Source organism: Poecile atricapillus, chromosome 1 (genome assembly GCF_030490865.1).
Source record: "Poecile atricapillus isolate bPoeAtr1 chromosome 1, bPoeAtr1.hap1, whole genome shotgun sequence".
NCBI lineage: Eukaryota > Metazoa > Chordata > Aves > Passeriformes > Paridae > Poecile > Poecile atricapillus.
Genome location: NC_081249.1, coordinates 158800621 through 158825959, shown reverse-complemented (window position 1 = coordinate 158825959; position 25339 = coordinate 158800621). Strand labels below are relative to the sequence as shown.

At 43.6% G+C, this 25339-nt stretch overlaps 1 protein-coding gene across 3 annotated transcripts in view; it reads right to left on the bottom strand.

Moving 5' to 3' along the window:
- The window catches only part of IFT43 (intraflagellar transport 43), a 43147-nt gene extending 20473 nt beyond the window's left edge, over positions 1 to 22674 (bottom strand). Inside the window, exons 1-5 of one of the 3 annotated variants that reach the window (XM_058828332.1) lie at positions 22518 to 22566; positions 22084 to 22173; positions 18056 to 18239; positions 16231 to 16260; positions 6817 to 6884 (exon numbers count right to left, since the gene is read on the bottom strand). In XM_058828332.1, the coding sequence (XP_058684315.1) occupies positions 6817 to 6884; positions 16231 to 16260; positions 18056 to 18109 (152 nt within the window). In that variant the 5' untranslated portion in view covers positions 18110 to 18239; positions 22084 to 22173; positions 22518 to 22566. Of the gene's footprint in view, positions 1 to 6816; positions 6885 to 16230; positions 16261 to 18055; positions 18240 to 22083; positions 22174 to 22517 lie in introns of all 3 variants that reach the window. The other 2 variants (XM_058828319.1, XM_058828324.1) reach the window with 2 other exon arrangements.
- Positions 22675 to 25339: the final 2665 nt, after the last annotated feature.

Below are 25339 nucleotides of genomic sequence, written 5' to 3'. Positions count from 1 at the left end.
TGAGCAGGCATGCTCTGTGAGATGAGATCTGACAGACACTGCTGCTAGCCAGCTCCAGCTGAAATGGACTGGTGAAGCACTTAATCTCCAGCTGAAGTGTTTTTGTTTCTCCTCATGTCCTAATATGTGGGCTTACTTAACAGGAACAACAAAGGAGGAAAGCTTTGGCAAGCAGGACTTTAAGAACTGGCACAATAGAAGCTGACAAGAGAGTGTTCCCGAGGATCACTGAACCTCAGCCTACTCACTGCATCATCCCCGAAGCAGATGTTCCCAGGGTTCCCCCTCTCACTCACTGGTAGAGAGCTGACCGGCAGAGCTGTTCAGAGCTCCCACTGAGCAACAGAAAAAACAACAACACTCAATACAAATTCCTGCTGTGTGGGAAAACAGAAAGCAGTGCTGCAGTTTCTAGAGGTATCCACCACATATCTTTGGTCCCTGAGAACAGGGACTCCTATCCAAGTGATCACGTTCTTGGCATCCAGTAAGCACAAAGCTCAACTCTCTCATAAAATGACTCTTGAGGTTACAGGAGCATTTCAGCTTCCTTTTAAAGAAAAAAGCACACTTCTGGATCCTCATGGTTACAGGAAAGAGCTGACTGCTAAAGGAGACAGAAAATGTATTTAATGTTGTTTGGGTTTATTGTCAAATCTCACAATAGAGAACAAACCCATTATTATGAGGTTCAAAGACCTTTCATTTGTGACTGGCCTCACTGAAAACATTTATATGAAAAATATTAGAAAGAATTAGATGTTTATTACTGTTCTGTTATTGTTGTTCTGTCATCTGAGAGCAACAGCTTCTGAACAAAGATATTTTAAGAATTTGGGATTAAGAATCTGAGAATAGTAGAGGGGTTTTATGGGGAAGGGGGCTGGGGGAGGGGGAAATAGGGCCAAGCAAGTAGATCAGGTCATCTCAGGTGCCTTTCAACAGGTAAACTGCGTTAAGCTAGACTTCACAGCCAATATATAGGGGACCTACAATGGCCAGACAAGCTTTTAGCCTTGGCTATGACAGATACAAAAGGGTTGGAAGTTGCATGTGTTCTTCAAGAAAGTTTTGCTATTTTAAAATAGAAATATTTGGGACAGCCATAATATCATCCCCTGAATTTTCTGGGAAATTTCCTGGAGATGCAGAGAAATAAGGGAGGAAGATGCTTTCTCCTCAGTCATTAAAAAAAATAAAAAAAAGGTCAAAGAAACTTCACCCTGAGAACACTCTGCCACTTCAGCACCTTACATGGACCATTACCAAAAATACCACATTTCCATTCTGTTTTGGTCATGCAAGCTTCATTTCTAGGGGAGCAAGAGGCTGCAATCCTACTAGATCTTCCATTGCCCAGTACCTTTCCAGAAAAAGAAGTCAAAAAAAACATCCCTAACTGGGAAAAAATAAAACAGAAATCTAGGTTAAAAATAAGAGAGATTAAAAATAAAAAAAAAAAAGAAAAAAGAAAAAATGGTGAAAAAAATCTTGATAAGAAAAAAAGGGGGAAAAAAGGGAAAAGAAGAAACAAAACTCTTTTTTCCAGGCTCCTCTGAGCACTGCAAAGGAATAAATGGACATAAGCCTAACACTTTCCCCTTGCAGGAAACTCTTACAAGTCACACTAAGCAGGTTTAAAAGGAATAAAAATCCCCTGTGACAGCCAGGGCACTGAGGGATTCTCAGGTGACTCTTCTGTCTTTTAGGGACTTTTTTTTTTCTGCCAGTTATCTTTACTGAGTCTAAACAGAAACACCAAGGAGAGCTCACCACAGCAATGACATGAAGGGACAAGAGGACAGGAGCTTGTTAGCATTCCTGGATCATCCAGCCTATTAAAAAAAATAAAATAAAATAAAAAGAGGAGGGGGCAGGGAGAGAGAGAGAGAGAGAAGAAAAAACCCACCCTGGGCCTGCACATTGCAGCTTACCGCCATCTTGATGTCCTTGATGCGTGCCGATGGCATGGAGGTGGCTGGCACCAGATCAGCCCAAGAGAAGGAATGAAAGGCCAATGGAGATTTATGTGAGGAGAGTGAGATGGACAAGGTAAAATTGTCAGGAGGAGTTGTTAGAAAGTAAAATATATTGTGACAATTCCACTCCTGCCGTTCATCAATAAACTGACAGATCATTTAGTGTCAATTAGGAGTGATAGATGGACAAGTCCCCATGATCCTGGGCCAAAATTAATGGCTGGGAGGGAGAGGGTGATTGAAAATGACGGCTGACATTGAGAGGAAAGTCCTGAAGGTCCCCAAGGGGCCATTACTTGCCTCATTCCCTTGCAGATCAATGCAGGGACAAACCCAAAAACAGACACTTCAAGACAAAACTTAATCAGACTTCCTTTTCTTTCTTCTCCTTCTGAGTTTTGCCCCCTCACTTGGCAGCCTTCATCCTCTCTGCCAATACTCTTCACTTCACTGAGGACATCTGCAGATAGCTGCAAGCTGCAGAGTGAGGCTGACGTCTCCCATGCAGCCAGGAGTCTGGCTGTGCTCCTAATGTGGCAGTGTCACAGGGAAGTGTTGAGACTCACCTCAACACTGCTGGATTGGGAGTAGAGAACAGAAGCAATGACACAAGCTTTCCCCCACTGTCCCAGACAGAGAAACTCATGAGCACTTTACTACTCCCTGCTGCAAAACAGGGATTGCTAGAGGTTCTAAAACCAGGCACTCTCAGGGGTCGTTTCTTATAGAGAGAATACAGGATAGTTTAAGCCCATATTTTTGAAACAGGAGGTTTTTAACTTTACTTATCTCTAGAGACCTTGAATCATAAAACCCCTTAATCTCTTAAATAACTTTCCTCCAGCTCCAGGGTGCAATCTCACCACTGCCCAGCCTTCAGAGCCTTAAATGGTATCTACACAGGGGCCGGGTTACCCTGCTCTAAAGGTCACCCCAACTGCATCCTCTTCCTTCCTACAGGCACTTAATATTCACCTTCTTGACAAATGCATTCCTAGACACTCTACCACTTCAGCATGGCCATTTTCCTAAACAAGCCTTGATTATTCCAACTCTATCTAGCCCATCAGTCAGAAAGGGGAAATTTCAGTTGCAGCTGAAACCCCTCTTGCTGCCTTGATCCATCTAGAAGAAACGAGGTACACATGCAGGCACTGGAAGGGACTTCCTATTGAAAGCAGCACTTGTGTTTGCTTACAGGGCTATCTGAAACAAGTTGTGTTTATTCCTCAACAACCCTAGCTGCTGCCCACATAGCTGTAGGAATTTTAGGGGGCTCACTGCAAGACCAAAGGGATAAAGCACCTAAGTAAATTGAAAGAGACCCCAGAAGCAAAGAAATTAAGATATTGCTAGAGAGGAAACTGGAAAAAAATTATATGAGGAAAGTCAGAGAGATGAGATCAGAAGAAGTTGGAATTAAATGAATCATGAAAGCACCCCTCCTTTATCAAATCCTCACCAGTATTCGAAACTGAGTTCCCTTTTCCTTCCCCCACTGGCAGACACTTTGTGTTTCTTGCTTTTGATGTGTGAGATAACCTGACAGTAAAGCTCTGCTTTGCTTGTCACGAGTGTCAGCACTGATGTCATTAGGGACATCAGCAGAGCTTTCAGAATGGCACTTGGGCTCCATCCAGTGGTTAGAGGGCTGCTTCTGTAGGAAAACCCGACTGTAATTACTGTTATTTATCTCAGCAAGCTGCTAGGCCCCAAGTGGCTGCCCAGGTTCTTGGCTGGTCCCCTTTCTGCTACTACTGGGGCTAGAATGTTGCTAGGACAGCAATGAGACCGCCTCTTCTTACAGAGAATCATTCTTCTGAGTACAGGTTTAACTGGATACACAGATTCAGGTACACATGGCCCTGGTAGTACAGAAAAGTGAATTTTCTGTCACTACTTTGAACCATTTAGTTGCTGTTTGCAAAGGAGGGTTGCTCAGACACCAGCGGATTTACCCAGATTTACAAAACTGGACTCCTAGCAATGACAACTGTTCTCTAAGAGTACTGGGAGTCCAAAACAATCTTCCCACATTTGGCTTTTGAAAACTTGAGTAAAATAGATCATTTTGATAGTTCTCAGCAATTTAAATATCTGACACTTGCAAATGCTATGGGAACTCATGATAAAACACTGTATCTCACACACCATTTGTACTAATTAATTTTCAAAATAATTTAGGTTGGAAAACTTTAAGAGTCCTCTTCTTCCTATCTTGCAACAGTCTGGGAGAGCAGCAGTCTGATGGAAATAATCAGCAAGATGGTGACAATATTTACAAGTTTACATAAACATGACATGAGCTGGGCAGGTAAGGGACTAAAAGAGAACACAAAGGTAGAAAAATAGGTTACAAACTAAAGTCTACTCTAACATGTGCCAAATGGAAATAAAAAGAACAATTTCAAGTGATCATTTTGTACTGATAAGATTCTGAACTAGAAATATAGCAGAAAAGCATCCCTGCAGGAAAAGCAACACATACGCAGTTGTAACTGACTGAATCTGTCAGAAACAGAACTAAAAGTTAAGACTTCAAATGGAGAAAGAAAAACATAAATAGCTACAAGATCATTGCACAAGTGGCTGCAGTATCCCATCTGATCCAAAATATATTTACACAACACAGAAAATCTAACTGGAGCCATTCTGCTCATCCTTCCTTTCTAAGGGAAAGAAAAAAGAAAAAAAAAAACCCAGATTTTAACATTGTCAGTTCTGAAAATCAAATTACTTCTAACAGAATAATTCCCAAGTGTAGGTTCGGTTACACTGGCAAAAAAGAGGGCTTAAACCTAAATCAGATATATCAACAGAAGCATGTTATTCTAACTACATCTACACTAGTGAACTTGGAGCAAGTTAACTTGATGGGCTTCCAAACTGAGTCCAATTGGTTGAAAAGCTGTGGGGAGATAGAGCCTGAGAAAACAGAAACAACAAAGCTACAGCAACATTGGTATGACATCAGCCAATGACTCAGACTTTTCACATGAAGGCTTTACCCTGGGATATGTCACAAAGCAAGCCCTACAGGCCAGCATCTCAGACTTTTTTAAGGGAGAGAAGAGAGATTAGCTTGGGGAGAATACACAGGAAGGGAAAGCCAGGGGAATTAGTTGTGCAAAACCCTTGCACCTCATATGACTGGAGAAAGAACAAACTTCATAAAATTTATTCAATAAAAACCCTTATTACAAATGAGCAGTGTCAGATATGACATATCACATGCATGATTGAGCAAGGGACACATCCTGGTCTCATGTCTCAGTATGCAGATTCTCAGAGGCAGAAAGGTCTGCAACCCTGTGTTCTGTTCTGCTTCTCCAGCTGAACTACATCCAATGTCATAGAAGCCTTTACTCCAGACACCTACAGTGTCTTGTAACCCATGCAGTTGAGATGCTGGGGAGCACCACCCACAACTACTGCTGCAAATCTGTAGGATAAAGCTAATGTCAAACAATGGAAAACATGGTAAAATAGCACGTGGCACAGTGCTGTTACATTAGGAACCTGTTCACTGTCCTTCAGGGCACATTAGGCACAGTCCTGCATATGTATTACCTCCAATCCAGTCCTTCACATAACCAACAATTACGTAAGTTATTTTTCCTAAGCAATGAAATTGAACCTTCTTGTCCACTGTCACATTTCCATAAAGCTTATGTTTGGTCCTGCAAAGATCCAAGATCACTGGTGGCACTTTTCTAATATGCTGAAGTGAATACATCTTTGCAATGGCAACTTCCAGCTGCAGCCAGCCAATGAAAAATAACCATTATCAGGGTTAAACTGGAGAGCAACAGGAGTTCAGGCTGAGAGCTGTATTCCCTTGCTTTATTCTAGTCTCCATATTTCGACTATTTCTTTTTCAGAAACAAATAGAGTGATAATTTTCTCAAAAAATACTGTTTTTTGGAAAGGCTACCCCAGAATACAGACCACCTGTCTCCCCTCCCAAGAAATACTGACTATATAACAGGTTTCTGGTTGATTCTCGGTTTCAGAAAAGAAAACACATAACTTTTCATAAATCAGAGTGCCTCCGAAGTATATATAAAGACAATAGGCCTTTAACTACACAAGCAATCTCACACCAATCCACAGCTGAGCCCTTCAGCTCTGTGAATACGAAATACAACATCAGCATAACTTCTCAGCTTGGTAAACCACAACTATTTGAAATCAAGTAATCTCCTCCCAGTCTGAACTGTCCTTTAGTTTTCATTCCTATCCTATTACCATGTCCAGATATTTACACTTTGTCTTACATGTCCTTCATGTAAGCATCACACTTCTCAATATACATTCTACAATTTGGACACTTTTTCCTCCTATCTCTTCTTGCTGACCATCTCCATCCATCTCCATTATACCATAACCCTATACACACATAAACATTGACAAATTTCACCTTTACTGTCAAGGCTGATCACTAAATCCTGATGTGTTCATTGCACTCTTGTCATTGTTGTGACACTTTCCTGGAAAGGATGGAACCAGTCAAATCCCACCATCCCAGCTCCTGCATTTAATATGCTTATTTATGCTCTTGACTCCTTCCAGGCACTGTACCAGGTAAGGAATACACTGCCTCTGGTAAACAGGGACATGTACACAGTTCTAAGCCTCACTAAGTCAATTACCCAATGGAACCAAGCAAGAGCAATACTTCAAATGGCTTGAACAAGTTACATTGATATTGGAAGGAGAGACCATCTAAAAGACACAGGAAAACTGTTCCAATGTCTGTGACAGCAAGGTCCAACTAGAGATGTTCCTTTATTCAACACCTAAGTCCCTCTTAATAAGGAAAGAGGTGAGGACTCACTTGGTAGGTGCCAGTACAGGATCATCTGCCCAGCCTCCTTGCCGGCGTGGGGGTTTAGGTGGTGGAACCTTTAATAAAGAGAAGAGACGTGTTACAGACAGCTCTGGTCATGGCAAAGTCAAGCCAATAGAGACACCAGGTCCACACACATTAATGTAAGACTTCACCAAATAATGGAGAGTGTTTAAAATACTTTTTAATCATAAAATAAAAGTGAGACATAAACTACAGGACAGGTTTTTAAGCCTTTCTCTAAATAAAAGATGCATCACCCTAATTAGTATCTTGACAAGTTTCAAGTCTGAGTGCCTTTGACTTTTTGAGGACACACAATACAGTAGCTGACTGATCCACAGAGGATGTGCTCTCCTGGCAAAACAGGGTTCCCTGGGAACTGGTTCAGTGTTCATCACTGTTGCCCACATGTCAGTGGGAGGTATCACATTATGCCTTTCCTAGGGTACAAGACAGCATGTTTTAGACATCTTGTTTTATATGAGGAATTGAGGAAAACTGCTTTTGTCCACTGCTTAGAATAGGAAGATAGATGCCAAGTTCAGATACAGTGATCCATACCCAAACTCTTCCAAAGTTAGTTGGGATGAATCCCAGCACTGCCTCCACTGAAATCCAAAGGGGAAGATCATCTGGAGCTTAAAGACATCCCCTGCTATTTTCTTGCATTGTCTTGTGTGGCACTCTGCCACAAGGCAAGAGAAAATGGGAATTCAGCTTGGGGCTTATGATGGGAATTTTCAAATGGGACCACAAATTCCCACCATTTGGAAGCTGCCCATTGCCATTTACAGTTTTAGGTTTGGTTCCCCCAGCCTGAGGCACTTTGTACAGCACTGCCTTCAGTGTTCTGCACGGCAAGTAATGATGAAAGCAGAGGCAAACCTCTGAACCCAGCCTACCTAGCTCCCAATTGATGGTGCCCAATGAGGGAAGATGGATTACAGGGACCTGTGAATGGACCATCATGATGAAGAATGACTGGGTAAACATGTCCCTAAACAGAGAAAAAATGCTAACCACAAAGTAGTGGTGGGGGCACAGGTGGCTTCCACAGCTTTTATTAAGAAAGTGAATGAGTGGGATGACTCCTGAGGAGTTTTGACTTCAGAGAGGACCTTGCATGTGTGCTGGGGTCAACCCTGAGCCAAAGCCAAATAGCCTCTTGCCACAGATGAGGACAGGGTCGAGCTAACCCCTGATGGTAGGGGTCTCGCATGTTTATTTCTTGAAGTATAAGCATTGTTTGTGAGTGTGGGAAATTAAGAGACCCTGCCAGGGGCAGCCTCTGCCTGCTGCAGGGAGAGGGTATGACCCTGCATAGCTCCCTGATAGGAGCAAAAATAGTCATCCTCCAAAAATAAACAGGGAGAAGGAATGAGGCAGGAGCTGCAGTCCCAAAATACCAACTTTCTTCAGCAAAGGGAGCACAGGAGGGCAGAGGGACAGGCAGGGAGCGTGAAATGCAGGAAACAGCCTCCTTATATGGGCTCATCCGTAGGGGACAGAGCTCAGTCGACTGGAATGACCATGTCACAGAATGTGAAGCCTTCGGGGGCCCAAGTGAATGGAGTTTTCTGATCTTTAAATGATTCCCCCAGATTCTTAAGATGCCAAACCAGAGAAGAGGCTACAGTGCCAAAAAAGGAGCATTTTGAATTCAGTTGATCTGGACACACCCAGAGCCCAGGAAAAAGTGGGAACACACACCACATAAGGGCGTGCATGCCCACACAAACATCCCTATTCCCATTACACACACCCCTAACTCAAAAACACACTCCTCCCCACACAGATGCTTCCCATGCAAACAACCCCCTTCCCCCTCACACTATCCCTTTGATAGCCAGCAAGCCGTATTTCTAACACACAGCCTCACAACTCCTCACAAAGGCGCATGAGGATACAAAAATAACACCAAAGAGCCTGGGCCATAAGGCTGAGGGAAAATGCATCATCTCCAAGGCATTTCAATGCACCTGCAATGTAATTTACTGATCATCAAAACTAGCCTTCAGATCAAAGATAACTCAAGTGGGGTACACCAGATCAGAGGGTGATGACAATGTCTGGCCCAGTCTTTGCACAAGGCATGACTCCAGGGCATCTAGGGGTTTGATTCCAATGTCTTGACAATGTTATAACGTGTTCCCATCAATCATACACACCAGGCAACCCTGAGTGTCTGTCAGATCCTGAAAAGCACCTCACATACTCCTACAGGTCTTTTATTCCTCGTGCAATAAATCAGGTAATTCTTTCTGAATTGCCTACAGGAGCACTAGCAACAGGAAAGGCAATGTTAAGTGTCAGCTGAGGAGAAATAGCTTTTCTTTGTTAGCTACCTGGAAAGTGGTGCAAGAAGGTCACATGCCACATATACTTTTGTCAAGTAAATAAACTTACCTTCATATACTTTCACAGTTCCAAAACCTCAGCGTAATTTACAATTGAGAATGCAGTGTTGTGCTTTGCCATAATACGGTGACAGGTAGGGACTTTGCAGCTGCAAGCAAGAGCTCGAGGCAGGAAGTGGGACAAATGTCAACCCCAGAGGGATCAGAGCAGAAACAGAGTAAACTGTTCTTCTGTAATGCAGCAAATGTGCTCCTAAACATACCTTTTTGGTGAAAAAGATTGGGGGATTTAAATGATCAGAACTTGTTGGTACCTACTGTTATACCTTAGGCAAGACTTGTATGTATGTTCCCAAATGCAAAGCTTTACATCCAAGCAGTTTAGTGTTCAAAACACTGAGATTCCACCAGCTCCTGATTCCAACAGTGTTGTGTCTCAGCCCTTGCTGCTCAGTCTCTTTCAGAGCATCAACTAACCACTTACTTACTGGGATTTGCCTTTCCATTTTAGTTTTGTTCGTTATTTCTCTCCAGAAGATCTCCTCTACTTGAGTTCTGCAGATTGTCCCTTTTCCAAGGAAAATCACTATGGTCTGAGTTTTTGTTTTGTTGGGTTTGTTTTGTTTTGTGTTTTTTCTCAGAAATTCAGCACCATTTTTGTGATGGCATTTTTCCAGTATTTCTCAGGCCACCTTTCATACCATCACTTTGATACTACATCCATAACCAGTATTTTGTCTCTCCCTTAGAAAAATGACTGCCCTGAATTCCATCTCTCCTGCATTAAACTAGAAACTCTACCTTCTTCTTTATTGTTTTTCAGGTCCTTTCTTATCAGACAGGTGCAGAATTCTAATCTGGCTTCCCCATTAAAGCAGAAATTTCCAGGCTACTTGTCAGATCACGTCTACAGTTCTGAAGGTGCCAGCTGGATGCTGCTTCCCTCATGGAAGCAACTACCCTGTGTGTCTCTGAATCCAGAAGGTCCAGCAAAGTGCCTTTTAGGAACCTACCACAACAGAGGCAGATCATGGGCATGTTAAGTCCCTCAGATTCTCAGGTGGGTCTGGAAATATGGATTAATTTACCTTCATCAATATGACAACTCCTTTGAAACACTGAGCACTCTGTGCAGGGATGCAGGGACTCAAATGACATTGACAGCGTTCAACAGAGGACACACAATTCTTCTATCATGTCATAATTCTCCTAAAATATGTAGGATCTATGTTTTTCCAATATACAGACACTGTGAGATTTTACACAGTATGTAGGTGTCTTGTTTTTATCCAATATTGACCATGAAGTGGAAAGAAAGAAGTATGGGCAGTCTCAAGGATTCTCTTCTCCAGCAAGATGCCAGAGGCTCCCTTGACTGAAGAAAAGCAAATCTCCACAACCAGGCCTGATGAATTAGTTTTGATTGCTGCCATTTAAGGAGCCACAAGTCAAATAGCCCCTCTGCTTCTGAACAGACACATAAAATAATCTGTACTTAGAGCACATATGATATCAAAAACACATAAATTCCAAGATCTATGCAAGCCTGGGCTTTTTGCAAAGAACAACCTATCTCTGCTGGCTCTTTTTATCATGTCCATAGACAGTTCAAATAGTGCATCTGATTTTAATGAGTATCCTCCGAGGATTTCTGCATATCTTAAATACCAAGCAGAAAAGACTGGATTTGCATTTCATCTACAAACTGTCCTTCTTTTCACAGTCACTGACTTTCCTTTACTAGGGAGTGTTACTGAGGCAGAAGTTCTTGGGAGCCTTCAAATATTCTCTGCCATCTACCACAGGTAAAGGAGCAGTTCATACTGTTAACCAGCTATCAAAATTGCTCTCCTAAAACAGTGGCCAGCTGTTTGTCAGAGACATGAACCCTTGAGGAAAGCTGTCACCTTTGCAGGATCTGGCACCTTAACCTGTCTGAGGAGTTCCTGCTCTCCCCTGCAGGAAAACAGTGAATCAGCACACAACAATCTGATTCTCTGAACAAGGGGTCACTGGGTAGAATCCTCTCACAACCCACAGTTATAAGGAAGTGCCCCTCCAGCCCTCCTAGGCATGAACATTTCTCAGTTTGCTACCACTTTATGCTACATAGGGTCAGACATTTTCCCATTCACCTTCCCACCTCCTACAGTTCTTTTGTTGCCTTGAGGTGGGTCCAGGAACAGTCAAAGTATGAAATAAATGTGTGGAAAGGGAAAAGCTTTTACTAAAATTATTTTCAATGAGATTGTCCCTAATCCACATCAAAGCAGACAAGCAGGCAGCATACTACTAGAAAGGCTGGGAAACATGGCTGACTAGAAAAGCTATTTCAGAAGATGTCATCAAAAGGCAAGGAGATAAGCTCAGAAAGCTGAAAATAACTGCCCTGCTGGTCAGCCAGTCGGGGTGCACGGGAGAGAGGCCGCACAAGGCCTTGGGGAGCTCCAGGCTGTGCAGTGCTGGGGCTCACACTGGGGAAGTTGGCCTAATTAGGGAACAAAAGTTCAGCTGCATTTTTGAGATTCCTCCTGGAGAATCTGGCCAACTTCCAGATGAGAGGTCCCCAGGAACAGGCTGGGAGTCCAGCATTTCTACAAGCAACCAGAAGACCTCTAGAAAAAAAAAGATGCAAACCCTGTAAAATGGAAGCAGGTGAAAAACCCAGTGCTTCCTTGGATGATGGATCCTTTCAGTGGAGGGTATTTACTAGAATAATGCAAGAATCAAAACAGATGACAGAAACTCTGGGACATGGAGGGACAAATGCAGCTCAGCCCAGGATGACCACATAAATGGGAGGGCATTCACAATGTGCAATAGCTACGGGAAATTCTGCCTCAGAGAACCCTCCCAGGTTCTCAGAAATGCCAATTGCTTCAAGAGCTATCTACTGCCAGTCCACCCTACTCCCAACTGCATACCTAAGAAGGCAAAACCCTGGCAACATGCCATATACAAAATGCAGCTACCGCTGGTGAAGTCTCTACAAGCTGAAGATCACAGGAGAGAAGAGGATGCTAGAGAAAAACATCGCAGTTAGACTGTAAGGTCTTTGGGAATAGAAAATATTTGTTCCAGCCATACACCAACACTCTCTGAATCTTATTGCAGTGCAAATTGTAGATACAGGAATGACTGTGATTGCATTACAATTATGACTTGTTAGGTCACAAACTCTCTAAACCAGAGTGGAAGGACAGTGCCAAAAACATTGTGATTATTTTTACGCAAATAAGGTTCCCTGATCAACACTCAGCTGAATACAGCTGGTGGTGGGTTCCTCACTCGCATGTTTCTAAGTTTCAGGGAATATAGGGGAGAGCACTTGGGGGGTGGCTGCTGCACAGATCCCAACCAGACCAGACTGGAATGGGAGTTTGGAGCTGGGTGCCAACCACTGTGCAAGGGTAAGAACTGGGTCAGGAAAATACCGCTCTCATTAAAGGCCCTGATCATATCAAGCCCCAGGCCATGTCTACACCACAGGTGCAGACACACCTGCAAGCAGGATCCATGTGAGTCAGCTCAAGTCTGCAAATTGGCTTGTTTTAGGTATTTCTGGTAACGAAGCTGGTATCTCCCCAGGTAGAGTGCAGGTTGCTTCTCACCAGGGGATCTCCACATCATTCTGCACTGTATTTCAGAATGCAAATACATTCATTCAACCCCACCCAACTGGGTGACCTAGCAATGTAAGAAACACAACTAGCTTTATATTTCAGGTACTTCCATTTCTTTATAGTTGTTCTTCCAACAAACACTCAATGAAAACAATTGCTCCTGACATGTTGACTTAACCTAAAAAGCAACAGCTCATTTTTCCACCCAAATGTTTTAGGCAACTAGAACTACAAAAGGTCTTTGATGCCCCCTCTGGAAAGGTCAGATCTTAAAATCCTCTTTCCAGTTGTTGCCTTAAAGCATGTTGTCACTCAAACACTGAGTGACACAGAGCCACAGAGGCCAGCATCCACCTGTATAATGGTCAGAAATCAGATGCTGTCCCCATTTTTAGTCCTGAATGACCTTAAAACTACCAATGGCATGTCAACCAAAGCACAACTAGAGGATGAGGTCCCAGCTGGACTCATTGGAACTGATGTCTTCCCACTCAAATATTATTGCCCTCAATTAGAAAGTCTTTCCCTATGGTACCAAAATTCTTTTGGTTCCATTTGCAAAGCAGAACAGCTTCAGGAGAAAGGACTGAGAGCCTTCTCAGACTCAGAACAGCTCATAGGCTAGTATATATAATGACATATGGAGGTTTGCCAATGGAGGTGGCAAACATTACTACATTTTTATCAGAGAAGGAAGAAGACATAAAATCAGTGTTTTCAGCTTAGAAAGGAGATGGCCAGTTTAATCTCTACATCTAAAGCATGAGGTTCCAACACTGAAATGAACATGTGTTTATTCAGGACCTGGAGGTCCCTGAAGGCAAGGAAAAACCCTGCTCTGCTTCTGAAGGCTAGAAAACACAGGATGGGGATCAGGGTCTCTCACTGGTAGTGCAAGGACATGCACTCCCAGAGCTCACAGAATGGGGCCACAACTCCACAGAAGGACAGGGTTTCAGACACACTGTCATTCCCAGCCACTCTTTACCATCCCAATAGATCCACCAGCCCATCCTGAGATTATCTATGCACTATGCAGGCACCCAGTGCAGGATATGGATTTTGTTATGAGGATACAGCATCTCAATCCCCCTGTGGGTCTATTTAGAGAATACTCACAGTGCCTCTGCATAAAGCTCTAGCTTTCCTTTCAGATAGGGACTAAAGAAAACTAGTGGAGGGACTTCTCCAGGGCCCCAGAGCAAATCTATGGCAAAGCCACGATAAGAACCCAGTAAAATCTTGGCCCACAGCCACATTCATACTGCTTATTCTGCCTCTGCAAATTAACTGAAATATTAGGATACACCCTTTATTATACCATTGATTAGCCTTACAGCCTCTGGCTAAATATCCCAGGCAGTCTTGGAAGGTGCAGCCAAATGAGTTATTCAACTGGCAAAAATTCAGATGCAAGATGAGTGGTTTGCCAAAAGATGCAAAACAAGTTTCAGAGCAGGCAGACGGCTGGAGGGCAGGACTTCAGCAGGTAAATTCACATCAACAACCCAGATGGGGCTGTTTTAGTATTCAAGCAGCTACAAAGTTATCTTCAACACAGCAAGAGGAAAGGGACCAAATCCAGGAAGAGTTCAGATTATAACACTCAGCAAAGCCCAAAGGGAGTTCAGAGAAGGGTGATATGAGCCATCAGGGGACGAAGGGGCCAACTTCGGACAAATGATTCAAGAAGCCAAGTATTTCAGATTGGCCAGCCAATGACTAAGGGAGGGATATACTGCAACAAGACTTGAATCACACTTTATAACATGAAGTTCCACTAACAGTTGATTTGGAAGAGACTGATGATACAGTTAACAGAAGTTTGTAAGCATACAGTACTATAAGTTACAAGCAGCTTACTGTTCAGCCAGGTTTCTGAACACTCAGTTAACCATTTACAGACTTTTACAAATTAAAAATACTATAAAGTGTGACTGTCATGCTTAAGAGCATAAGTCTGAAGAAAGAACACAGGAATTACCCAAACAAGAAGGTTTTCAAAGCAGGGATCCCCTCATACTAAATAAAATCTCCTTGCCAGGCACCATTGCATAACAACCCTGAAGCAACAATTGCTCATGTGGAAGAGTCACATCAGTAAAGTTATTTTAATGAAATTTAGCAGCCAGAAGCAAGAAGGCGCCTATGGCATGTGACCAGTCAGCACTCAACAGCAGACCTTGGGAATCAATGATTTAGGGCACTGTATGGAGGTGGAATTAGTTCCAGTGAAATGACTGTAAGGACTGGTTCCAGAGAGGCAGGGGGTGGGGAAGATTAGATCAATTATCAGTAAAAATTTCTATTAGGCAACCAGTCCCCAAAACTATACCCATCAGTGGGAGGTCTCTTTTCCTGATAAATGGAAAAGTGCTCTGGGCATAGTCCTGAACCATCCATCACTGCCAAATAAACCCAGTGGATCTTTTTTACAATATCATCTTTTGTACTACCAAGAGAAAACTGAGCTAATCTGAGTAGTCTTGACTCCCTGTGATGAGCATATCCTTCTGAGGCCAGAATTAATGAGATGGGTGATACGAGTTTCTTTTCTGGGCTTTAAATTTCACAGATAAATCTACTGTGCTACCAGTACTGGAGTGGTCCTTCAGCAGAAGGAATTAAGAGCACAGGAGAGGGTGTTTTAATTATCTAACAGAGAGCAATTCTAGGCAGGGAAAATTGGGCAACACCAATTCCATGGTTAGGAAGAGTGCAATGCAATTAGTCCAAAGACTTCAAGAGAAACAGGTAGAACTTCTGAGGTTGTTCTAAATGGCATCATCCTGGCTTCTAATGCTAAATTAATGTTCAGGCATATTTTAGCTATAGTGCAGGACAAGAAAGGATATGTGTATTCCTTCTCTGTGTGTCATAGGAGCCTGGTAAGAAGCACTATGACATTATTAACTACAGATTCTAGCATTCAGTGCTGGTGCAATAAAAAGAAAAGACTCATAGAAAATACAAAGCCACATGTCCTTGCTACTACTGTCTGGCCTTCTCCTCTGGGGCACCAGCAAGACTTCATCATCCCTGAAGACAAGTTTTCCTGTTATAAGAGCAAAGTAACCATACTAGACAGCAATCTAGGTTCAGTCAGGTTTTGTACTCTATTAGCTAATTGCTGTCCTGACTTTTAAATGAACATAGAGCATTTTTCAGTGGCCACATATACATCTGTGACCTCAAAACAAGATGCAGCAGCTGATAAGAGCAGCTGTTTCAAAGATAATTAAAAATCTGTCAACAACAGAAACAGAGGATGCAGGAAAGGCACTGCACCCAAAGCAAACTTTTTATTATTCTCCAGTACTAGAGTACCCTCTAAAGGTAGTCTCCAGACACATAATAGGTTAATCCTACTAGTCCCCTTCAGAGAAGCCAGCGTCTATCTAGAAAGCCTCTAGTCTTACATGGTCAACCTTTTCCTGAGAGTCTTCATCCTAGAAGGGTCAGAAGGGAAAAAGAGAGAAAGAAGTTAAAAGGAGGCACTATGGAAGCCTGCACAAGCTTGAAGATTGACAATTACGGCTGTCCTGCAGCACATGCTTTGCAACCTTATTCACTTGAACAAAGCACAAAGTTGATCCCACTGTTATAACATTTTATATCCAGTCATTTATGCAGATGTCAACTGTGATACTTAGAGAAAAAAACAAACAAAAAAACCACAACTAAATGTCAGCAAGAAGAGAACAGACTTAGTTCATTTTCCCCATAACATAATAAAACTCAAATTATTCAGGCGTGTGGGATCCTAGAAAGACTCATATGGAGAGTCACTGCAGCCATGCCAGACACCAGAATTGATGCCGGATCAGTCATAGTAGGGGTTATAGATTGTAGCAGGCTACAGCCCTTTTTTCAGAAGCTACTGTTTCTCGAGGCAACCTCAGAATCTCCCTGAGAGCACAAGCTGTAGCAGTTAGTGTAAGATAGGCATAGCTGACATCAGTGTTAGCCTCAGCAGATGATCTTTAGCAATTAACTATAAGGGAGGAGCTTGGTTGTGGGGTAGGTAAGTAACTCAAAATCAGCTGCTGATTATTCACTATGAAAGTTATTCACTATGAAAGTTATTCACTATGAAAGTTGTAAACTGGTTGAGAACCTTTTAGATGAGCAAACTGTCAGCACCAGCAATTGCAACAATCAATGCTGTTAGGAGGTAATTAAGAACTCAATAATCTCTATGCTATTCTAGAAATCAGTGTTCTGAACCACTCAGGAGGAGAAACTAGAGTATCCTAGATTGATTTATAACCCTACACCAGAAGTATGCATAGGATGGCTGGAAACACTCCACTAACCCACCTGACTTTTCCTCTGGATTAAATCATCTCTCCTGTGGAATATGGAAGCCATATGATTCATAAATTCCATATATCTCTGATGGTAGTGGTTTGGTATCTGAGTTCATTTTGTGTCTTCAGTGTCATCTGGTCTTATGATCTTACAATGACAAGAGCAGAGGGGGCTACCTGCAGGTTAGGGCAGCTGGGGTACAAAAGTGTCCTTGCCAATGAGCAGCACAAATGAAATCAGATTTTCCCAACCAGTAAAAATCTGTTGGAAGCATGTATCTATCAGCCAGGGGCCTGCTTGTTCCCACAGCCAAAAGCAGAAAGGCTTCTGTGGGGTCCAACCTGACCTAAGCTTCTCTGCCCAAGTGGTACAACACTTGCATTAGAATGGAAGAAAATCCAGCTGGGCAACACAAGTTGAAAAAGCATTTAAATAACCACTTATTGGACCAATCTTCCATGTGCAATTCTTTTTTTCTTTTTTTTTTTTTTTTTTTTTTTGGTTATTATTCTTTACTCATTTGGGTTAGGTAAAAGTCCTATTTAAATGATGCATGGATGTCAGCCTAAAGAATCACTGCCCGGAGTGCCTGTAAACTGGGTGGTGGAAGTCCAGATAGCTGCTTTGCAAAATTCACCTGTGGGAACATCCTTCCAACATGCAGCAGAGGTGGCCCAAGTCTTTGGTCTTTGTCTGCCTACCTGGATCTATGCTGAATAAGGTATTTTTTACAGCAATAAATGCTTTTTAACTACCACCCAAGGACCACAGCTACATAAGCAAGCTTACAAATACCAGCTAGGACAACAAGAGAAGAACACACTTTCAGAAGTGAAAGCACAGAGCCTTTCCCCAGGCTGTGGTGAAATGTGGCAGAGGGAACCAGCAGGGAACTTTTTGGGCAAACCCTGATATAAAGTCATTTTGTCCTACCTGTGTGGAAATATTCTCAAAATAGGGAAAACCTTCATCCTTTAGGCTGACCATTGCCTAGTAAAGCAGTCTCCACTCAAAGGATCTAAGACTGCTGCCAGAGACATGCTGGCAAAATCAGACTGAGACTGTAACAGGCAGAAATCAGGGAACTCATGAATAAGGTCCCAAGGGAATCGTGTTACTGTAGGATAAAGAGAAAACAGACCATGGAATTAGGATAACATTAAAATACTTTTGCATACAGATTTCTTACAGAACAGCAAATAGTTCACTCTTGCTGAGAGAAAAAAACAGGAAAGGAAAAATCTGCTGATACATTTTTTAAAAAAGCTTTTCCACTCAGCTTTCCAAATCAATCTCATCAAGAGCTCCAAACCTGGCCAAGCAGCTTCTTCTGATGGATGTCACCACGCCAGCATTCAGGCTGTTGGGTGCAGTGATGCTAGAGCTAGGAAAAAGGTTTGACTTTTATTCTATAAAAGTGTCCAGAAATCCTGTTAGGATGGGATAGCAAAGATCTTCAACAGATCTCATTATATGATCTGTCCCTCCCATTATATAAATAACATAACTATCTTGAGTTTCTCCCATTCTGTCAGAAACTTGATAGCATCAAGATGAGTAAATGTACCACATCAAGCCAGGGGATGGGAAAGGCCTCTCAGTGGAAAAAGAGATACATTACCCCTCTGAAAATGAATGTTTGAAATGTGGAGTCCTGGCATGCAGCAAGCAGATTTATCTCTAGGAATTCCTACTTACAGCATATTCCCCTGGGTGCCCAAGAAGTGCCTGCTGAATTGCCAAGGAGTTTTGAAGGCCAGAACATGCACAGCCTTTGCTGCAGGAGAGTGCCAACTGCAGCAATGACAGCAAATAATCATGTTCCATCTTGCCTGGTGAAATAACACATAGCTGCAGTGTTGTTTGTTAGTACTTGTACTTGTGAAAAGGCAGGAATGCTCTGCATGTCACATGGGCAGAGTGGGTGTTTTGTGACCTTGCATGAGCCCCTTGAGGAGGTCTACATTTGAAGATAATGCAGGTACTTCCACACAGAATGGGAATTATGAAGTAGAAAGGAAATACAGATTTGCTGCTGAAGTTAAGAATATTCTTGTGGGAGATACATACATACAACAGGCACTGAAAAAATACTTAGCTATCATCGTGTTTTCGAAGAGCTTGGGGGAAGTATATTAGGCTACAAGGCACTAGACATTGCAACTATGCCCTGGGGAAGGGGGTTTTAACAACACATTTGTTGTACAGAGCAACACACAGCTTGGAGTCTCTTGGAAAAGAGAGCCCAGGCCAAGCAGAGATCAGCAGTAGACTGATAAGATCTATGCTCCAAGTCAGATGATTTGCCTATTGACTTCAAAACAAAGATCTTTTTAATTACAATAATTGTTCGTCCCCCAAGTGAATATCCTTGTAGTAAGCCCAGATGTTGAAACATGGATAGACAGGTACTTTTTGCTTTCTTCAAGCAAGCTGCTCTAACTGGAAAACACTTCCTGGATGCTTCTCAGTGTCATAAAAAGACTCAAACAATAGCATAAATGGTATGTTCATACCAGAAATTTGAGATGGGTGGAAACTCAGTGGATTGGCATAGAATAAAATAAATAAATAAAGAGTCAAGGTTAACCAGTTTTAAAACTCGGGAGGAACCTCTGAAGGCAAAATCACTATCCTGAATGTGAAGCTGCATATGAGGGTGTGAATATGGCAAAGGTTTAACACAAACCCCTTTGTCTTCAAAATCAACAATATGAATAAAACTTTCTATGCTAAAATTAATTACATGGGGCCTACTCCACTACTGCCAGTTCCAGGAAAAAAAAAGGACTGTTTTTTTCATATTGCATTTCTTTTGGGAAGATTTCTTATGAAGGTTTCAAGATGACTAGATGACTGAATGAGACATCCATTGTAACACTGACCCAAACAATTAATAGGAAGCTAAGGCCAAGCTTCCATAAAAGTAAAAGTTGATTGCCAGTCTAAGGTGAAAGAAAAAACAATATTAGTTCCGTTAAATACTCACTTTGATAACAAATATGGCCATGTATAAAAAGTCTCCAATTTTGGAGCAAAGGAAAAGGCTGGAGATTATTTACAGTGGATTTTGTCTTTCTTCCAGTAGCTCCAAGGTTTTCAGTTAACACAAACATTTAGAAACAAAGACCTGTCTGAGAGGAGACTATTGACACAATTCTTCCTGGTGGTCAAGATCCAGTACTAATATATTTGAATGTTGTAAGGCATGGAAGTCCTCACCCTGCTGCTGCTGGAAAGCTCACTGATTTCAAACGGAACACAGTAAATATTTTTTAGTCTTCTTCAGGGTTGCCCAAGGCCTGGAGCCCCTATGATCTCTTCCCAGCTATTGAAATGGTTGTGATGTGAGTAGTAAGCACAAGCACAAGCCAACTCCAGTAAGCTACAGTCCATCAGCTGTACCTCTACATAATGCCTTGGTCTCTTTAAAACCAAGGAATCAGCCCATGAACTAGGATGGCCAGTTGCAGCAAGAGAAAAATTTGACAGCGAGCCACCCTAATGGGGAGGCCAGCTAATGATTACGCCCCCCCTTTAACCACCAGCTGGTTTCTTTAAGACTTTCTTTACCTATGAAGTTGATGATTACTTCTATTTCTTAAATTGCATCTTCTGTACATTCCCTCACAGAATCCATCCTGAATGCCTACAGCATATCCAAGGGGAGAATCCCTAGGTGGAAGATGATTCTCCATTATGCCTACCAAAAGAAAAGAGCATACTTTCTCCAATAAAAAAGCCTGCTTTATGAGGTGTTATTGTAAGCTAAGCTGTAACAGTGCTATTTTCAACAGCATCACAGGGGCTCAAAGGAAAAATCCCCCCACAACCATTTTGGCACAGATGTGTGGCACACAACTACTCAGTGTAAAAGGAAAGCTTTGTCACTGCACAGGGAATCAGGGACAGACAAAAGGTCCCAGAGCTCTGAGCAGAGTAGCTTGAAGCATAATTGGTGCCAGGGTGGCCAGCAGGGCAAAATGGGCTTCCAGTTTAAAGAAGCCAAGAATATGGCATGCTGGAGACCATTGACTGGCACTGCAAAAAGGTAAGCATCACCTCATTTAAACTAACATCATTGCCATCTAAGTGGAAGTCAGATGACACTTTTGTCCATCTGGTATGTGTCAGGGAGCAAAACTGGTATGTCATGTCTTGAGAGCTGCTCCTTCTAGCCAGAGATGCCTGTGTAAAAGCCATGCTAACATCCAACAGCAAGCTTCCAGGAAAAATTTAAGCATTCTGCAACACTAAGCAAAAAAAAAATAATTGAAACAATTCAGATCTATTTCTGGATACTTGAGGATGTTGCTTCACTCTCCTGAGAAAGAGGGGTTCCTGACCCCCTTCTACCATTTGAAGATGTACTGATAGAACAGCCTCTGAACCAAAGTTTTCCTCCAAAGACAAGTGGGAGCTGAGTTTGCACATTATTACCCACAAGGAAAAGTCTCAGATGCTACAAAGCTGGCTTCTAGCATGACCTTTGTAGCTGTGCACAGAGAAAATGAAAAAGAGCATCACTACACAAACTTGTCAGATGTACGCTGGCTCTAGCAAAGCAAAGTACAAAAGGCAGGCATCTGTTTTTCTGCCTTAGTACCATAGATGGTGGCAAAACTGGTCACAAAATGATGTGCCTGCTCATATTTTAATTCTAGAAATTCAAATATCAGGAAGATATGCATGCACAAGAGGGAGAGGCCCCGAGTTCTGTATGATACTACTCTCCATACCTGACATGTGAGAAACCATAGCCCTAGACAGGACCCTGTGTGGAAACTATTATACAAAGGCCAATACTTGGAAAGGGACAGGGCAGTCACAAGTCCCAAATCTAAGGATAAAATTCAAAGGGCAAAGCACACCATGCAGGAAGGAATCTCAGAAGAAATTAATAATTATCCACTGGAGACAACAGCAGGATAACAGACAAGTCCTCCTGACAGGACACCCACCTCTCCAAGAGAAGCAGATGGGGAATTCTTCCTGCTGAGATTTTCATCAGCAAAGATGTCTTGGCGGGCTCGACGCCCCATCTTTAGTACCTGTAGGGTAGGGGAAAACACGAAGGAGCAGAAGACACACAGTTACTGACAAAAGCCGTTCCATTGCAGGGAGCAGAAGACAAGGCAAGGCACGGCCCCAGCGAGGCGCGGTGCCCTCACGGCGACACGCATCACTCGCCGCAGGTGTGAGCCCCGCAGCCGCCTCCCGGCCCGCCCCAGCCCCGCTGCTCGGCCCCACCGGCGGCCGCTCGGCTCGGCTCGGCTCGGCTCGGCCCTTCCGCCCCACGGCAGCCGGGCCACCCACCCCGCGCCCGCTCCGGGCCGTGGTCCAAGGACTGGAGCCCCCCGCTCGGAGAGGCTGGGCCCGCCCCGGCCCCGCTCACCCCGGCGACGCCGCCCCTCCGCGGCGCCTCCGCTCGCTCCGGATCAGCCTCCATCCGCCGCCGCGGCCGCCGGTGCTTCCGGCGGACAGCCCGCCCCGCCGCCCCGGCAACCGCGGGCTCGGCCCCGCCGGGCTCGGCCCGCAGCCCCGCGCCGCCCGGCCACCCGCCCCCGCGGGCCGGGCCCCCGCGCCGAGCGCCCGGCGCCTGGCTGCCACAGAAACATCCACCCCCGCAGCAGCCTTAAAACCTTGGCCTAAGGGGGACACCAGTGCTGCGACAGCTCCTGCGGGTACTCCGTTAGCCCTTTCTAATTCCACTTGCAGGAATGGTGTCGCAGGCCAGGAACAGTCTGACGCTCTGCCTTCTCCAGCTTTTCACCGAAGACACTTTTTACGTTCCCGCTCAGGCAGATAATCCCAGCCTCACAGATCTGTCTTCTGATAGAGGCTTTTGCCAAAGTCTCCTGATGGTTTGTGATGCTCTTCCCAATTTCCCTGGCTCTCTAACGCAGCTTTCCAGATGGGGCAGCCGGTCCCCAGAGCCCACGGTGGAGGCAGTGCCAAGGATCAAATGTAAGCACAACGATCATTACACACATGCTTCTCAACCGTGAGTTGTGCAGAGATTTCCACTGAGCTGTATAAAACGATCCCAGTCTGTTTCTTGGCTGGACAGGTGTACAGATTAATTGTAAATAGAGCTGGTTTTAGCTCCACATGTTTAACATTCAGTTTTCCAGTACTTTGTCCCTTTGCCTATATTTTTTTTCTGCTGTCTCACATTCTTCACAATTTTCACCCATCCTCATTACCCTAAATAATTTCTTTGGCTGCTGCAATAGAGAACTGTATCACACCACAAACTACACTGCTAACACTTTGCCATGATGAAAATTTATTCTCTAAGTCTAAACTTTTAAGCCTCCCAGGAATACCTTTTACTAAAGGCACCAGATTTCACTCCATACCTGCTTAGCTTTTGTAGAAGCTCATGGTTTGGCTGAGGAACTTTAAGTCATCTAAATAAATTGTATCAAATAATTCTCCTTTTTTTCCATTCCTACTGGCGTGTTCAATTAGTTGTGCTGTGATGATCTAAGGATTAAGTGAAATAAGATTTGTGGGCAGAGGTAATAACTTTTTATTAGACCAACTGATATAGCTGGAAAAAAAACATACAAGAAGGGTTTCTGTGCCTGAAAGCTTGTGTGTTTTTTCCAGCTATATCAATTGGCCTAATAAAAGATATTATCTCCCTTTACAAACCTTGACATGTTCAAGGAATTCAGTAAGTGAGACATGATTTTCCTTTTTTGAAGCCAGGCTCACTGGGCTTTATGAAATTATGATCATCCGTATACTCTGTTCTTCTCTTTTAATTACAGATTCAAGCACTCATGAGATAGAGGCAGTTTGCACCTAGCCCCATGCTTTGTCACCAGGGCCATGGGAATACAGCCCTGCATTTCCCAGTTCTCCCCAACTCCTCCAAACAGCTGCTGCAACAACACAGCTACACAGATGCCAGGAGACAGAGGGGACTGTAGCTCTGGGGTTAGAACACACTTACAACTGACCTTCTTGATCAGAAAAAGAGCATCCTAAGAGGAGCATGATAGCAATGTCTGCTAAAACAGGAAGGCATTCCTGGGACAGGAATCCTTGGGTAGGAGTACATTTCCAGATGTGCTCCCAAACAGGTACCCTCCCAGAGCCAGGGTAGAGCCATACAGGGTGCCATCCTGGACAGACAGATCATGAAGCAGCATGACAGGTGCATTCACCTTTTTGGTACTGTCCTCCAAACTTCTCCTCACAAATCCCCTGGGTCCCCATCCCAGGCAGTACACCTGTACTTCCCATCTCCCCCCAATACACTCTGTGCTGCTTGCTGCCTACCCCAGGAGAGAAGTCTCAGGCCAGTTGAGGGAGAGTCCATGTCCAGGAAAGAAAACATGTAAGGACTTAGGGAACTGAACCTTGCCTCAGAAGTTTGACTCCTGACTTCAGAGTTTTTCAATGAGAGAGAACAGATGTGCAGAAAGAATGAAACCTAAAACCTGTTCTACCTTGAGTCCCCCTGGACTCCACTTATTGGAATGGGGTTTGTCACCTACCACTGCCAATTTTGCATGCTTGAGGAGGGCAACAGGAGGAAAAGAGTTTTCATCCATCATTTAATGTTGTGGCTAAGGTGGATTTTGCTTGCCTTGAGTGCTGGGGTCACATTTTTGGAACAGTTTAATTCTCCTTTGTCCTACTGGTGACACCACAGGCAGCATTTGGCCCTGGCCTAGACTGGCTCCACTCAACCAACCAAGAAGGAGCCATGTACCAGGACAAATGCCTGGTCCTGCTGTGGTTGTCCAAAGCTGTTTCCAGTGCTTGCTTTCTGTCCAGTTCAGGTCTGTGGTGCCAAGGTTTCTCTTTCCCAGTGTAAAGTTTCAGGTGTATTCTCAGCTCTCAGTCTGCCTTACTTGTTCAGTTTTGCCCTCACTGTAAATCACACTGCTGCCACTCCCTCTCAGCTGAACAGCAAGTAAGAACTATGCAAGCATTCCTTTCACAGACAAGTTCTCACATCTAAGCATGGACTCTCTCCATTTGGTTTCAACACAAACCTGATCACACAGAATAGGACTAACAGTCCCCCACTAGTGCTGTTTACTGTTGATTTCTCCTTGACTGGCAGACACATTAATAGAGCTTGTGTCTGGTCCTCCTTTTCCATGAGAAAGTCTGGGAAAGCAATCACATTTGAGCCCTCCCGTATGCTTCTGGTCCTAGACCCCCTTTAAAGCAAGGGCACACACATGTAGTTAA